The sequence below is a fragment of the Salmo salar genome, chromosome 09, assembly GCF_965601325.2.
Source record: "Salmo salar chromosome 09, fSalSal1, whole genome shotgun sequence".
NCBI lineage: Eukaryota > Metazoa > Chordata > Actinopteri > Salmoniformes > Salmonidae > Salmo > Salmo salar.
This window is the reverse complement of record NC_138299.1, coordinates 152,445,486-152,460,494: the sequence shown is the minus strand read 5'-3', so window position 1 is coordinate 152,460,494 and position 15,009 is coordinate 152,445,486. Positions and strand designations below refer to the sequence as shown.

General features: G+C 49.1%; 1 protein-coding gene across 1 annotated transcript in view; it reads right to left on the bottom strand.

The window, feature by feature from the left end:
* arap1 (ArfGAP with RhoGAP domain, ankyrin repeat and PH domain 1) overlaps positions 1-15,009 on the bottom strand; it is a 93,533-nt gene that overhangs the window by 5,870 nt on the left and 72,654 nt on the right. The window contains 7 exon segments of the mRNA XM_082956445.1: positions 2,261-2,320; positions 4,353-4,435; positions 4,565-4,710; positions 11,216-11,329; positions 13,899-14,016; positions 14,136-14,213; positions 14,829-14,918. Coding sequence (XP_082812571.1) covers positions 2,261-2,320; positions 4,353-4,435; positions 4,565-4,710; positions 11,216-11,329; positions 13,899-14,016; positions 14,136-14,213; positions 14,829-14,918 — 689 coding nt within the window.

Sequence of the window (15,009 nt, the reverse complement as noted above, 5' to 3'; positions counted from 1 at the left end):
TGCGGCTATGGAACCCTGACCTGTTCACCGGACGTGCTACCTGTCCCAGACCTGCTGTTTTAAACTTTCTAGAGACAGCAGGAGCAGTAGAGATACTCTGAATGATCGGCTATGAAAAGCCAACAGACATTTACTCCTGAGTTGCTGATTTATTGCACCCTCTACAACCACTGTGATTATTTATTTGACCATGCTGGTCATCTATGAACATCTTGGCCATGTTCTGTTATAATCTCCACCCGGCACAGCCAGAAGAGGACTGGCCACCCCTCATAGCCTGGTTCCTCTCTAGGTTTCTTCCTAGGTTCTGGCCTTTCTAGGGAGTTTTTCCTAGCCACCGTGCTTCTACACCTGCATTACTTGCTGTTTGGGGTTTTAGGCTGGGTTTCTGTACAGCACTTTGAGATATCAGCTGATGTAAGAAGGGCTTTATAAATACATTTGATTTGAAAAATTAAAAAACAACTCTGCATCTCTGCCCAGCCTGGCTAGAGTGGCCAAAAGGTTGTTTAGCATCCCCAGTGGCTCTGTAAGAGCGGAGGGGGTATTATCCACTGCTGGCCTGCTCTCCAGGCACCAACACATGAGCCTGAAGCCATAGACTGGCCAAACTAGTGTTTCTCAAAATGAATTCAAAAAAATATTTCAAAGGCATTATTAATAAGTCATTTTTCATTTCATTTGTATTTAATTCTAAGTCACAGCCTAATCAGAGCCTGTATATAGACTATCATGATTTAATACAAGGAAATGTTGTTTAAATGCTGAGGGCTTTATGTCCCTACCAGCCTAGTGTGTCACACTCGCTAATGCTTCACAATATATTTCTTTGTAGGCTCTAGCCTTGAAATAATATAAATAATATAGCCTAAATAATTCATTTCTGTTCCTTGATAGTCTCCCTGTCTGGCTCCTGACCTATTTAGAGTGTTTATATGCTGTTTAATATGACATGTAGCCTATTTTAAATGATGAGCGGTAGGAAAGGACTTGATGGAGAGGTGCAGAACACTCCTTCTCTCCCTACCCTCTCGTAACTGCGTGACTTTTCTGTCTGTTGTTGCTAATGGCTTGACCCAGCAGCACACAGGTGTGTGTGTGTGTGTGTGTGTGTGTGTGTGTGTGTGTGTGGAGTGACCTTTCCACTCATGATCTCTTAGTAAAAGTGTTTATCGTCAACTCGAACCTCTTTAAAAAAAATCTGAAACATACAATATATTTGCAGTGAAGCCACTCGACAACTACACCACACCAGTCATCCAACAGACTCCCATTCAGAGCGACACACAGAAGCATCCAGGGTCAATGCCCTGCTCAAGGGCAAGTTGAAAGATCTCCCACCAGGCCAAAAAACGTCAACCTGAACCCTCCGAGATCCCCCCACAGTTCCCCAATAGCTGTCCCTCAACCCTCCAAGATCCCCCCACAGTTCCCCAATAGCTGTCCCTCAACCCTCCAAGATCCCCCCACAGTTCCCCAATAGCTGTCCCTCAACCCTCCAAGATCCCCCCACAGTTCCCCAATAGCTGTCCCTCAACCCTCCGAGATCCCCCCCACAGTTCCCCAATAGCTGTCCCTCAACCTCCAAGATCCCCCCACAGTTCCCCAATAGCTGTCCCTCACCCCTCCGAGATCCCCCCCACAGTTCCCCAATAGCTGTCCTTCAACCCTCCGAGATCCCCCCACAGTTCCCCAATAGCTGTCCCTCACCCCTCCGAGATCCCCCCCACAGTTACCCAATAGCTGTCCCTCACCCCTCCGAGATCCCCCCCACAGTTCCCCAATAGCTGTCCCTCACCCCTCCGAGATCCCCCCCACAGTTCCCCAATAGCTGTCCCTCAACCCTCCAAGATCCCCCACAGTTCCCCAATAGCTGACCCTCACCCCTCCGAGATCCCCCACACAGTTCCCCAATAGCTGTCCCTCACCCCTCCGAGATCCCCCCACAGTTCCCCAATAGCTGACCCTCAACCCTCCAAGATCCCCCCACAGTTCCCCAATAGCTGTCCCTCAACCCTCCAAGATCCCCCCACAGTTCCCCAATAGCTGTCCCTCAACCCTCCAAGATCCCCCCACAGTTCCCCAATAGCTGTCCCTCACCAATCTGAAACCACTCCATTAGCTGTAAAAACACTGGCCCTCAATGTCATTCAAACTTACTTTTTATTGTTTTATTTTTAGGACACACACCGGGGACACACAGGCACACACGGGACACACACACAGGCACACACACGGACACACACATTCAGGGACTCACCATTGCTGCCTCTCTGGCTTCTCCTGTTTTTCACTTCCATTGATCACAGTCAGACCCCAACTACAGAGAGAGAGATAGAGAGAGATAGGAAACATCACAGTCAGACCCTGACTACAGAGAGAGAGATAGAGAGAGATAGGAAACATCACAGTCAGACCCTGACTACACAGAGAGAGAGATAGAGATAGAGAGAGAGAGAGAGAGATAGGAAACATCACAGTCAGACCCCAACTACACAGAGAGAGAGATAGAGAGAGATAGGAAACATCACAGTCAGACCCTGACTACACAGAGAGAGATAGAGAGAGAGAGATAGAGAGAGATAGGAAACATCACAGTCAGACCCTGACTACACAGAGAGAGATAGAGAGAGATAGGAAACATCACAGTCAGACCCTGACTACAGAGAGAGAGATAGAGATAGAGAGATAGGAAACATCACAGTCAGACCCCAACTACACAGAGAGAGAGAGAGAGAGAGAGAGAGAGAGAGAGAGAGAGAGAGAGAGAGAGAGAGAGAGATAGGAAACATCACAGTCAGACCCCGACTACAGAGAGAGAGAGAGAGAGAGAGAGAGAGAGAGAGAGAGAGATAGGAAACATCACAGTCAGACCCCAACTACAGAGAGAGAGAGATAGGAAACATCACAGTCAGACCCCAACTACAGAGAGAGAGAGAGAGAAAGAGAGAGAGAGAGAGAGATAGGAAACATCACAGTCAGACCCCAACTACAGAGAGAGAGAGAGAGAGAGAGAGAGAGAGAGAGAGAGATAGGAAACATCACAGTCAGACCCCAACTACAGAGAGAGAGATAGGAAACATTAAGTGAGTGGAGGAGATTTAGCAGCAGACAGACACAGAAGACGGTATAGGACTCTGTCCTGCCCTCCCTACTGTCAGCTACTGTTCTCTAGTCACTAAAGAACAGGACTGTGGAGTGAGACTGCTCTATAACAGTCTCTCTCTCAGAGAGAGGAGAAAGACAAGGAGAGGGTGAGACACCGGGAGAGGAGAGAGGAAGTAGAGGAGGGGGGGACATGCAGAAGGAGAGGTGTTCTGACCAGTTGGGTGATCATGGGACAGGCAGGAGGACAGGACAGAGAGGTGTTCTGACCAGGCAGGAGGAGAGAACAGAGAGGTGTTCTGACCAGGCAGGAGGAGAGGACAGAGAGGTGTTCTGACCAGGCAGGAGGAGAGGACAGAGAGGTGTTCTGACCAGGCAGGAGGAGAGGACAGAGAGGTGTTCTGACCAGGCTGGAGGAGAGGACAGAGAGGTGTTCTGACCAGGCAGGAGGAGAGAACAGAGAGGTGTTCTGACCAGGCAGGAGGAGAGAACAGAGAGGTGTTCTGACCAGGCAGGAGGAGAGGACAGAGAGGTGTTCTGACCAGGCATGAGGAGAGGACAGAGAGGTGTTCTGACCAGGCAGGAGGAGAGGACAGAGAGATGTTCTGACCAGGCAGGAGGAGAGGACAGAGAGATGTTCTGACCAGGCAGGAGGAGAGGACAGAGAGGTGTTCTGACCAGGCAGGAGGAGAGGACAGAGAGGTGTTCTGACCAGGCAGGAGGAGAGGACAGAGAGGTGCTCTGACCAGGCAGGAGGAGAGGTGTTCTGACCAGGCAGGAGGAGAGGACAGAGAGGTGCTCTGACCAGGCAGGAGGAGAGGACAGAGAGGTGTTCTGACCAGGCAGGAGGAGAGGACAGAGAGGTGTTCTGACCAGGCTGGAGGAGAGGACAGAGAGGTGTTCTGACCAGGCTGGAGGAGAGAACAGAGAGGTGTTCTGACCAGGCAGGAGGAGAGAACAGAGAGGTGTTCTGACCAGGCAGGAGGAGAGGACAGAGAGGTGTTCTGACCAGGCAGGAGGAGAGGACAGAGAGGTGTTCTGACCAGGCAGGAGGAGAGGACAGAGAGGTGCTCTGACCAGGCAGGAGGAGAGGACAGAGAGGTGCTCTGACCAGGCAGGAGGAGAGGACAGAGAGGTGTTCTGACCAGGCAGGAGGAGAGGACAGAGAGGTGTTCTGACCAGGCAGGAGGAGAGGACAGAGAGGTGTTCTGACCAGGCAGGAGGAGAGGACAGAGAGGTGTTCTGACCAGGTGGGTGGTCGTAGTTTCTTCTTGATGCCTAGATAGACCCTCAGGTTCTTCACCTGCCACTCCCTCTCTGGACGATTACTCTACAGGGACACAAAACAGACAGATTAGATGTTTCAATCCCAGCGTGTGTGTGTGTGTGTGTGTGTGTGTGTGTGTGTGTGTGTGTGTGTGTGTGTGTGTGTGTATGCGTGTCCGTGTGTGTGTCTTACCCGCACTTCCTTGTACATCCTGAGGGAGACAGTGTTGAGGATGAAGTAGCGGTCGTGGAAGCTGCCGGTATTCAGTCCCAATCCCAGAATGCTCCTCTCCTCCCGGAACTTCACCATCCCGTGCTTGGACACATCCACTTTACTGGCTATGGGGGGACGAAATGTACCAAATCAGAAACAGTATAGGGGTAATAGCAGAGCTGAGAAGTCAATTAAATTGTGTGTGTGTGTGTGTGTGTGTGTGTGTGTGTGTGTGTGTGTGTGTGTGTGTGTGTGTGTGTGTGTGTGTGTGTGTGTGTGTGTCCTGAGAACGTTGATATATGTCTTTTGTTTTCAATGGGAGCGAACAGACTGTTTTTCTAGCACACACTGGAATATGTTTCGAGATTCCTCCAATGGTATTGAGGAGTACACGACATCTGTCATTGGCTTCATCAATAAGTGCATCAATGACGTCGTCCCCACAGTGACCGTACGTACATACCCCAACCAAAAGCCATGGATTACAGGCCATGGATTACAGGCCATGGACTCTAACCCGGAGGCTTATAAGAAATCCCACTATGCCCTCCGACGAACCATCAAACAGGCAAAGCATCAATACAGGACTAAGATCGAGTCATACTACACCGGCTCTGACGCTCGTCGGATGTGGCAGAGCTTGCAAACCATTACAGACTACAAATTGAAGCACAGCCGAGAGCTGCCCAGTGACACAAGCCTACTAGACGAGCTAAACTACTTCTATGCTCGCTTCAAGGCAAATAACACTGAAACATGCATGAGAGCACCAGCTGTACCAGAAGACTTGTGTGAGCCCACTCCCCATAGCGATGTGAGTAAGACCTTTAGACAGGTCAACATTCACAAGGCCGCAGGGCCAGATGGATTACCAGGACGTGTACTGCGAGCATGCGCTGTCAACCTCTCCCTGTCTGAGTCTGTAATACCAACATGTTTTAGGCAGACCACCATAGTCCCTGTGCCCAATAACTCTAAGGTAACCTGCCTTAATGACTACCGACCCGTAGCACTCACATCTGTAGCCATGAAGTGCTTTCAAAGGCTGGTCATGGCTCACATCCACACAATCATCCCAGAAACCCTCCAATTTGCATACTGCCCCAACAGATGATGCAGTCTCTACTGCACTCCACACTGCCCTTTCCCACCTGGACAAAAGGAACAACTACGTGAGAATGCTATTCATTGACTACAGCTCAGCGTTCAACACCATAGTACCCATGAAGCTCATCACTAAGCTAAAGACCCTCGGACTAAACACCTCCCTCTGCAACTGGATCCTGGACTTCCTGACGGGCCGTCCCCAGGTGGTATGGGTAGGTAACAACACATCCGCCACGCTGATCCTCAACATGGGGGTCCCTCAGTCATGCGTGTTCAGCCCTCTTCACTCATGACTGCATGGCCAGGTACGACTCCAACACCACGATTAAGTTTGCCGACGACACAACAGTGGTGGGCCTGATCACCGACAACGACGAGACAGCCTATAGGGAGGAGGTCAGAGACCTGGCCGTGTGGTGACAGGATGACAACCTCTCCCTCAACGTGATCAAGACAAAGGAGATGATTGTGGACTGTGGAAAAAGAGGACAGAGCACGCCCCCATTCTCATTGACAGGGCTGCAGTGGAGCAGGTTGAGAGCTTCAAGTTCCTTGGTGTCCACATCACCAACAAACTAACATGGTCCAAACACACCAAGACAGTCGTGAAGAGGGCACGACAAAACCTATTCCCCCTCAGGAGACTGAAAAGATTTGGCATGGGTCCTCAGATCCTCAAAAGGTTCTACAGCTGCAACATCGAGAGCATCCTAATTGGTTGCATCACGGCCTGGTGTGGCAACTGCTCGGCCTCTGACCGCAAGGCACTACAGAAGGTAGTGAGAATGGCCCAGTACATCACTGGGGCCAAGCTTCCTGCAATCCAGGACCTCCATACCAGGCGGTGTCAGAGGAAGGCCTTAAATATTTTCAAAGACTCTTGCCACCCTAGTCATAGACTGTTCTCTCTGCTACCGCACGGCAAGCAGTACCGGAGCGCCAAGTCTTGGTCCAAGAGGCTTCTAAACAGCTTCTACCCCCAAGCCATAACACTCCTGAACATCTAGTCAAAAGGCTACCCAGACAATTTGCATTGCCCCCCTCCCCTCCCCACCACTCTCTGTTGTCATCTATGCATAGTCACTTTAATTAACACTACCTACATGTACATACTACCTCAACTAACCGGTGCCCCCGCACATTGACTCTGTACCGGCACCCCCCTGTATATATTGTTGTTATTTTACTGCTGCTCTTTAATTACTTGTTACTTTTATCTCTTATTCTTATCCGTATTTTTTGAAACTGCATTGTTGGTTAGGGGTTCGTAAGTAAGGATTTCACTGTAAGGTCTGTTGTATTCGGCGCATGTGACTAATACAATTTGATTTGAACTGGTGATGCTTGGAGCCGAAGGGTGCTGCTTAGACCACTCCACAGTTCACAACGCTCTGGCAAAACATGACAATACTTTTTTAAATGTATTTTTATTTATTTCACCAGGTAAGCTAGTTGAGAACAAGTTCTCATTTACAACTGTGACCTGGCCAAGATAAAGCAAAGCAGTGCGACAGAAACAACAACACAGAGTTACACATGTAATAACCAAGAGTACAGTCAATAACACAATAGAAAAAAAAGAAAGTCTATATACAGTATGTGCAAATGGCATAAGGAGGTATGGCAATAAAAAGGCCATAGTAGCAAAGTAATTACAATTTAGCAGATTAACACTGGAGTGATAGATGAGCAGATGATGGTGTGTAAGTAGTGATACTGGTGTGCAAAAGAGCAGCAAAGTAAATAAAAACAATATGGGGATGAGGTACGTAGATTGGGTGGGCTATTTACAGATGGACTATGTACAGCTGCATCGATCGGTTAGCTGCTCAGATAGCTGATGTTCAAAGTTAGTGAGGGAAATGTAAGTCTCCAGCTTCACCGATTTTTGCAATTCGTTCCAGTCACTGGCAGCAGAGAACTGGAAGGAAAGACGGCAAAGGAGTGTTGGCTTTGGGGATGATCAGAGAGATATACCTGCTGGAGCGCGTGCTACGGGTGGGTGTTGTTATCGTGACCAGTGAGCTGAGATAAGGCGGAGCTTTACATAGCATAGACTTATAGATGATCTGGAGCCAGTGGGTCTGGCGACTAATATGTAGCGAGGGCCAGCCGACTAGAGCATACAGGTCGCAGTGGTGGGTGGTATAAGGCGCTTTGGTAACAAAATGGATGGCACTGTGATAGACTACATCCAATTTGCTGAGTAGAGTATTGGAAGCTATTTGTAGATGACATCGCCGAAGTCGAGGATCGGTAGGATAGTCGGTAGGATAGTCAGTTTTACTAGGGTAAGTTTGGCGGCGTGAGGGAAGGAGGCTTTGTTGCGAAATAGAAAGACGATTCTAGATTTGATTTTGGATTGGAGATGTTTGATATGAGTCTGGAAGGAGAGTTTACAGTCTAGCCAGACACCTAAGTATTTGTAGTTGTCCACGTATTCTAGGTCAGAAACGTCCAGAGTAGTGATGCTAGTTGGGCGGGCGGGTGCGGGTAGCGAACATTTGAAAAGCATGCATTTGGTTTTGATGGCGTTTAAGAGCAGTTGGAGGCCACAGAAGGAGTGTTGTATGGCATTGAAGCTCATTTGGAGGTTTGTTAACAGTGTCCAAAGAAGGGCCAGATGTATACAGAATGGTGTCGTCTGCGTAGAGGTGGATCAGGGAATCACCCGCAGCAAGAGCGACATCGTTGATATACAGTGAGGGAAAAAGTATTTGATCCCCTGCTGATTTTGTACGTTTGCCCACTGACAAAGAAATGATCAGTCTATAGTTTTAATGGTAGGTTTATTTGAACAGTGAGAGACAGAATAACAACAAAGAAATCCACAAAAACGCATGTCAAAAATTTTACGAAATGATTTGCATTTTAATATAGGAAATAAGTATTTGACCCCCCTGCAAAACATGACTTAGTACTTGGTGGCAAAACCCTTGTTGGCAATCACAGAGGTCAGACGTTTCTTGTAGTTGGCCACCAGGTTTGCACACATCTCAGGAGGGATTTTGACCCACTCCTCTTTGCAGATCTTCTCCAAGTCATTAAGGTTTCGAGGCTGACGTTTGGCAACTCAAACCTTCAGCTCCCTCCACAGATTTTCTATGGGATTAAGGTCTGGAGACTGGCTAGGCCACTCCAGGACCTTAATGTGCTTCTTCTTGAGCCACTCCTTTGTTGCCTTGGCCGTGTGTTTTGGGTCATTGTCATGCTGGAATACCCATCCACGACCCATTTTCAATGCCCTGGCTGAGGGAAGTAGGTTCTCACCCAAGATTTGATGGTACATGGCCCCGTCCATCGTCCCTTTGATGCGATGAAGTTGTCCTGTCCCCTTAGCAGAAAAACACCCCCAAAGCATAATGTTTCCACCTCCATGTATGACGGTGGGGATGGTGTTCTTGGGGTCATAGGCAGCATTCCTCCTCCTCCAAACACGACGAGTTGAGTTGATGCCAAAGAGCTCCATTTTGGTCTCATCTGACCACTTACACCCAGTTGTCCTCTGAATCATTCAGATGTTCATTGGCAAACTTCAGACGGGCATGTATATGTGCTTTCTTGAGCAGGGGGACCTTGCGGGCGCTGCAGGATTTCAGTCCTTCACCGCTGCAGGATTTCAGTCCTTCACGGCGTAGTGTGTTACCAATTGTTTTCTTGGTGACTATGGTCCCAGCTGCCTTGAGATCATTGACAAGATCCTCCCGTGTAGTTCTGGGCTGATTCCTCACCGTTCTCATGATCATTGCAACTCCACGAGGTGAGATCTTGCATGGAGCCCCAGGCCGAGGGATATTGACAGTTCTTTTGTGTTTCTTCCATTTGCGAATAATCGCACCAAATGTTGTCACCTTCTCCCCAAGCTGCTTGGCGATGGTCTTGTAGCCCATTCCATACTTGTGTAGGTCTACAATCTTGTCCCTGACATCCTTGGAGCGCTCTTTGGTCTTGGCCATGGTAGAGAGTTTGGAATCTGATTGATTGATTGCTTCTGTAAACAGGTGTCTTTTATACAGGTAACAAACTGAGATTAGGAGCACTCCCTTTAAGAGTGTGCTCCTAATCTCAGCTCGTTACCTGTATAAAAGACACCTGGGAGCCAGAAATCTTTCTGATTGAGAGGGGGTCAAATACTTATTTCCCTCATTAAAATGCAAATCAATTTGTAACCTTTTTGACATGCGTTTTTCTGGATTTTTTTGTTGTTATTCTGTCTCTCACTGTTCAACTAAACCTACCATTAAAATTATAGACTGATCATTTTTTTGTCAGTGGGCAAACGTACAAAATCAGCAGGGGATCAAATACTTTTTCCCTCACTGTATACAGAGAAAAGAGTCGGCTCGAGAATTGAACCCTGTGGTACCTCCATAGAGACTGCTAAAGGTCCGGACAACAGGCCCTCCGATTTGACACAGTGAACTCTGTCTGCGAAGTAGTTGGTGAACCAGGCGAGGCAGTCATTAGAGAAACCAAGGCTGTTGAGTCTGCTGATAAGAATACGGTGATTGACAGAGTCGAAAGCCTTGGCCAGGTCGATGAAGACGGCTGCACAGTACTGTCTTTTATTGATGGTGGTTATGATGTCGTTTAGGACCTTGAGCGTGGCTGAGGTGCACCCGTGACCAGCTCGGAAACCAGATTGCACAGCGGAGAAGGTACGGTGGGATTCGAGATGGTCGGTGATCTGTTTATTAACTTGGCTTTCAAAGACTTTAGAAAGGCAGTGCAGGATGGATATAGGTCTGTAACAGTTTGGGTCTAGTGTCATCCAAGATGGCATAGCATCGCAGCATTGTTGTCCTCTCGTTTACTTTTGGTATTTTTCATCTTTTTTGTATATATTCTAATTTATTTTTCAATCTCATTTCCATTTTTAAATAAGATATACCTTCCGGTAACCCGCCTCACTCAATGTGACACGGATCCACAATTTTTTTAGACCCTATAGCCAAAACTTTAATCAGAAGGTAGCCAGCTAATTAGCTACTAGCTATTTAGTCATTGTTAGCCACTGCTAACGGCCTTTACCCTCTGCTCAGGCACCAGCCATTTTTTAGCCTGGATAATACCTGCCAGCCTCGGACAGTTTTTCTCCACTACAACGCCAGATTACTGCCGTAAACCCTGGACCATTGATCATCACAAAGCAATCACACTTGATGATAGTTGATGGAAACAGCGCATGTTTTAGCCTTGCCCAAACCATAACCATAACCACTCAGGATGAATAATAATGAATAATCTCTCTTAAAGGATGAATAATCTTTGGCATTCTGTTCTTAGCACTACATATCTAAAATAATTAGAGAAACGTCTGTATAAAATATATTAACCTGTTAGTTCAGAAAAAGGCTCACAGTAAACGAAAACCAAATGGTGTAGTTTGCAGCTTAATCAATGTGGTGAATCTGTTAACCTTTGAACCCAGTAACCACAGGTATGTGTGGTTAGTGTGTGTGTGTGTGTGTGTGTGTGTGTGTGTGTGTGTGTGTGTGTGTGTGTGTGTGTGTGTGTGTGTACCCAGGTAGATGCGTATGGCCTCCATGGCAAGATGTTTTTTGACCAGCAAGTGGGAGTCGGTACCCAGAGAATGGATGATGGGTAACACACGCTCCAGATGATGCAACGGACGCTCTGAGAGAGAGAGAAAGAGAAAGAGAAAGAGAGAGAGAGAGAGAGAGAGAGAGAGAGAGAGAGGGGACAAAAAAGCCTCAACATCAGCATCAGCCCTCCATAGCACTACCATCCCCTCATCATCCCATACCTCTTCCCCACCTCTCCCTCTCTTGCCCCACCTCTCCTTCCTCTCTCTCTCTCTCTCTCTTGCCCCACCTCTCCTTCCACTCTCCCTCTCTCTCTTCTCCCAGCAGCTCCAGTACTCGTTCTCTCTCTGGCCTTCTCTCAATTACATTCTCCTCTCTCTTCTGCTCCTTCTCAAAACCCATTGGAGGAGAAGTTCAGAGGGGAGGGAGCTCTGTTTTTCTCATCCAATGGTTTTTGAGAAGGAGGCGAGGACAGAGGACGCAAGGAGAATGCAATTATGAAAAGGCCTCTCTCTCTATTAAAAAACATTAAGAACACCTGCTCTTTCCATAACAGACTGACCAGGCGAATCCAGCTGCAAGCTATGATCCCTTATTGATGTCACTCAATCAGTGTAGATGAAGGGGAGGAGACGGGTTAAAGAATGATTTTCAACCCTTGAGACAATTGAGACATGGATTGTTTATGTGTGTCATTCAGAGGGTGAATGAGCAAGACAAAAGCAGTCTCCTCCTTCTGGCTGACCTCCCATCTCTCTCCATTCACCGGTCTCCTCCTTCTGGCTGACCTCTCTCTCTCCTCATTCTGGCTGACCTCCCATCTCTCTCCATTCACCGGTCTCCTCCTTCTGGCTGACCTCCCATCTCTCTCCACTCACCGGTCTCCTCATTCTGGCTGACCTCCCATCTCTCTCCACTCACCGGTCTCCTCCTTCTGGCTGACCTCTCATCTCTCTCCTCATTCTGGCTGACCTCCCATCTCTCTCCACTCACCGGTCTCCTCATTCTGGCTGACCTCTCATCTCTCTCCTCCTTCTGGCTGACCTCTCCTCTCTCTCTCCACTCACCGGTCTCCTCATTCTGGCTGACCTCCCATCTCTCTCCACTTACCGGTCTCCTCCTTCTGGCTGACCTCTCTCTCTCCTCATTCTGGCTGACCTCCTTCTCTCCTCATTCTGGCTGACCTCTCATCTCTCTCCTCATTCTGTCTGACCTCCCATCTCTCTCCACTCATCTCTCTCCTCCTTCTGGCCGACTTCCCATCTCTCTCCACTCATCTCTCTCCTCCTTCTGGCTGACCTCTCTCTCTCCTCCTTCTGGCTGTCCTCCCTCTCTCCTCATTCTGGCTGACCTCCCATCTCTCTCCACTCATCTCTCTCCTCATTCTGGCTGACCTCCCATCTCTCTCCTCATTCTGGCTGACCTCCCATCTCTCTCCACTCACCGATCCCCTCCTTCTGGCCGACCTCCCATCTCTCTCCACTCATCTCTCTCCTCCTTCTGGCTGACCTCTCATCTCTCTCCTCATTCTGGCTGATCTCCCATCTCTCTCCACTCACCGATCTCCTCATTCTGGCTGACCTCCCATCTCTCTCCTCATTCTGGCTGACCTCCCATCTCTCTCCACTCACCGATCCCCTCCTTCTGGCCGACCTCCCATCTCTCTCCTCCATCTGGCCGACCTCCCATCTCTCTCCACTCATCTCTCTCCTCCTTCTGGCTGACCTCTCATCTCTCTCCTCATTCTGACTGACCTCCCATCTCTCTCCACTCACCGGTCTCCTCATTCTGGCTGACCTCACATCTCTCTCCACTCACCGGTCTCCTCCTTCTGGCTGACCTCTCATCTCTCTCCTCCTTCTGGCTGACCTCTCATCTCTCTCACCACTCACCGGTCTCCTCATTCTGGCTGACCTCTCATCTCTCTCCTCCTTCTGGCTGACCTCCCATCTCTCTCCACTCACCGGTCTCCTCCTTCTGGCTGACCTCTCATCTCTCTCCTCAATCTGGCTGACCTCCCATCTCTCTCCTCCTTCTGGCTGACCTCTCATCTCTCTCCTCAATCTGGCTGACCTCTCATCTCTCTCCTCCTTCTGGCTGACCTCCCTCTCTCCTCCTTCTGGCTGACCTCCCATCTCTCTCCTCCTTCTGGCTGACCTCCCATCTCTCTCCACTCACCGGTCTCCTCCTTCTGACTGACCTCCCATCTCTCTCCACTCACCGGTCTCCTCTTTCTGGCTGACCTCTCATCTCTCTCCTACTTCTGGCTGACCTCTCCTCTCTCTCTCCACTCACCGGTCTCCTCCTTCTGGCTGACCTCCCATCTCTCTCCACTCACCGGTCTCCTACTTCTGGCTGACCTCCCATCTCTCTCCACTCACCGGTCTCCTCCATCTGGCTGACCTCTCATCTCTCTCCACTCACCGGTCTCCTCCTTCTGGCTGACCTCTCATCTCTCTCCACTCACCGGTCTCCTCCTTCTGGCTGACCTCTCATCTCTCTCCTCCTTCTGGCTGACCTCTCATCTCTCTCCTCCTTCTGGCTGACCTCTCCTCTCTCTCTCCACTCACCGGTCTCCTCCTTCTGGCTGACCTCTCCTCTCTCTCTCCACTCACCGGTCTCCTCCTTCTGGCTGACCTCTCCTCTCTCTCTCCACTCACCGGTCTCCTCCTTCTGGCTGACCTCCCAGCAGCTCCAGTAGTCTTTCTCTCGGACCTGGATCTTCCGCCGGTCCAGAATCTCACAGGTCAGCTCTGCTGCCGTCATAGAACCAGGGATCTGGAGGGGAGAGCAGTGGAGGGAGTGAGATTCAGGACCGCTTCTTATTCTCTTTATTTCCCTATCATGATAAAGGTGAGATCATAAGGGATTAGTTAAGGTCAGAGGTGAGAGGTCACCTTGATATGCTGCTCTGCTGTCTCCTTCTTTTCCTCCAGGTACACTGTACAGATGAAGTCACCTGCTGACCCCGACGCCTGCACAACGCACACACACACGCAAATTCAAGTAGTGTTAAAGCACATTGGGTTACTGCAGAACAGTGTGTGATATAAGAAGGTAGTGTGACTCACAGAAGCCTTGGTGTTGAGGTGTGTGTGAGAGTACTGTATTACTCACAGAAGCCTTGGTGTTGAGGAGGTGTGTGTGTGAGTACTGTATAACTCACAGAAGCCTTGGTGTTGAGGAGGTGTGTGTGAGTACTGTATTACTCACAGAAGCCTTGGTGTTGAGGAGGTGTGTGTGAGTACTGTATTACTCACAGAAGCCTTGGTGTTGAAGTGTGTGTGTGTGAGTACTGTATTACTCACAGAAGCCTTGGTGTTGAGGTGTGTGTGTGTGTGAGTACTGTATTACTCACAGAAGCCTTGGTGTTGAGGTGTGTGTGTGAGTACTGTATTACTCACAGAAGCCTTGGTGTTGAGGTGTGTGTGTGAGTACTGTATTACTCACAGAAGCCTTGGTGTTGAGGTGTGTGTGTGAGTACTGTATTACTCACAGAAGCCTTGGTGTTGAGGTGTGTGTGTGAGTACTGTATTACTCACAGAAGCCTTGGTGTTGAGGTGTGTGTGTGTGAGTACTGTATTACTCACAGGGACGCTGGAGTTGAGGTTCAACTTCTCTCGGACTTTAATGATGGCCGTGATCTCGTCCAGCTGCCTTTTCAGCTGCTGCTCATCCACCTGAAACGCAACACAACCACACACTGTCAACCACACACAGTCAACCACACACAGTCAACCACACACGGTCAACCACACACGGTCAACCACA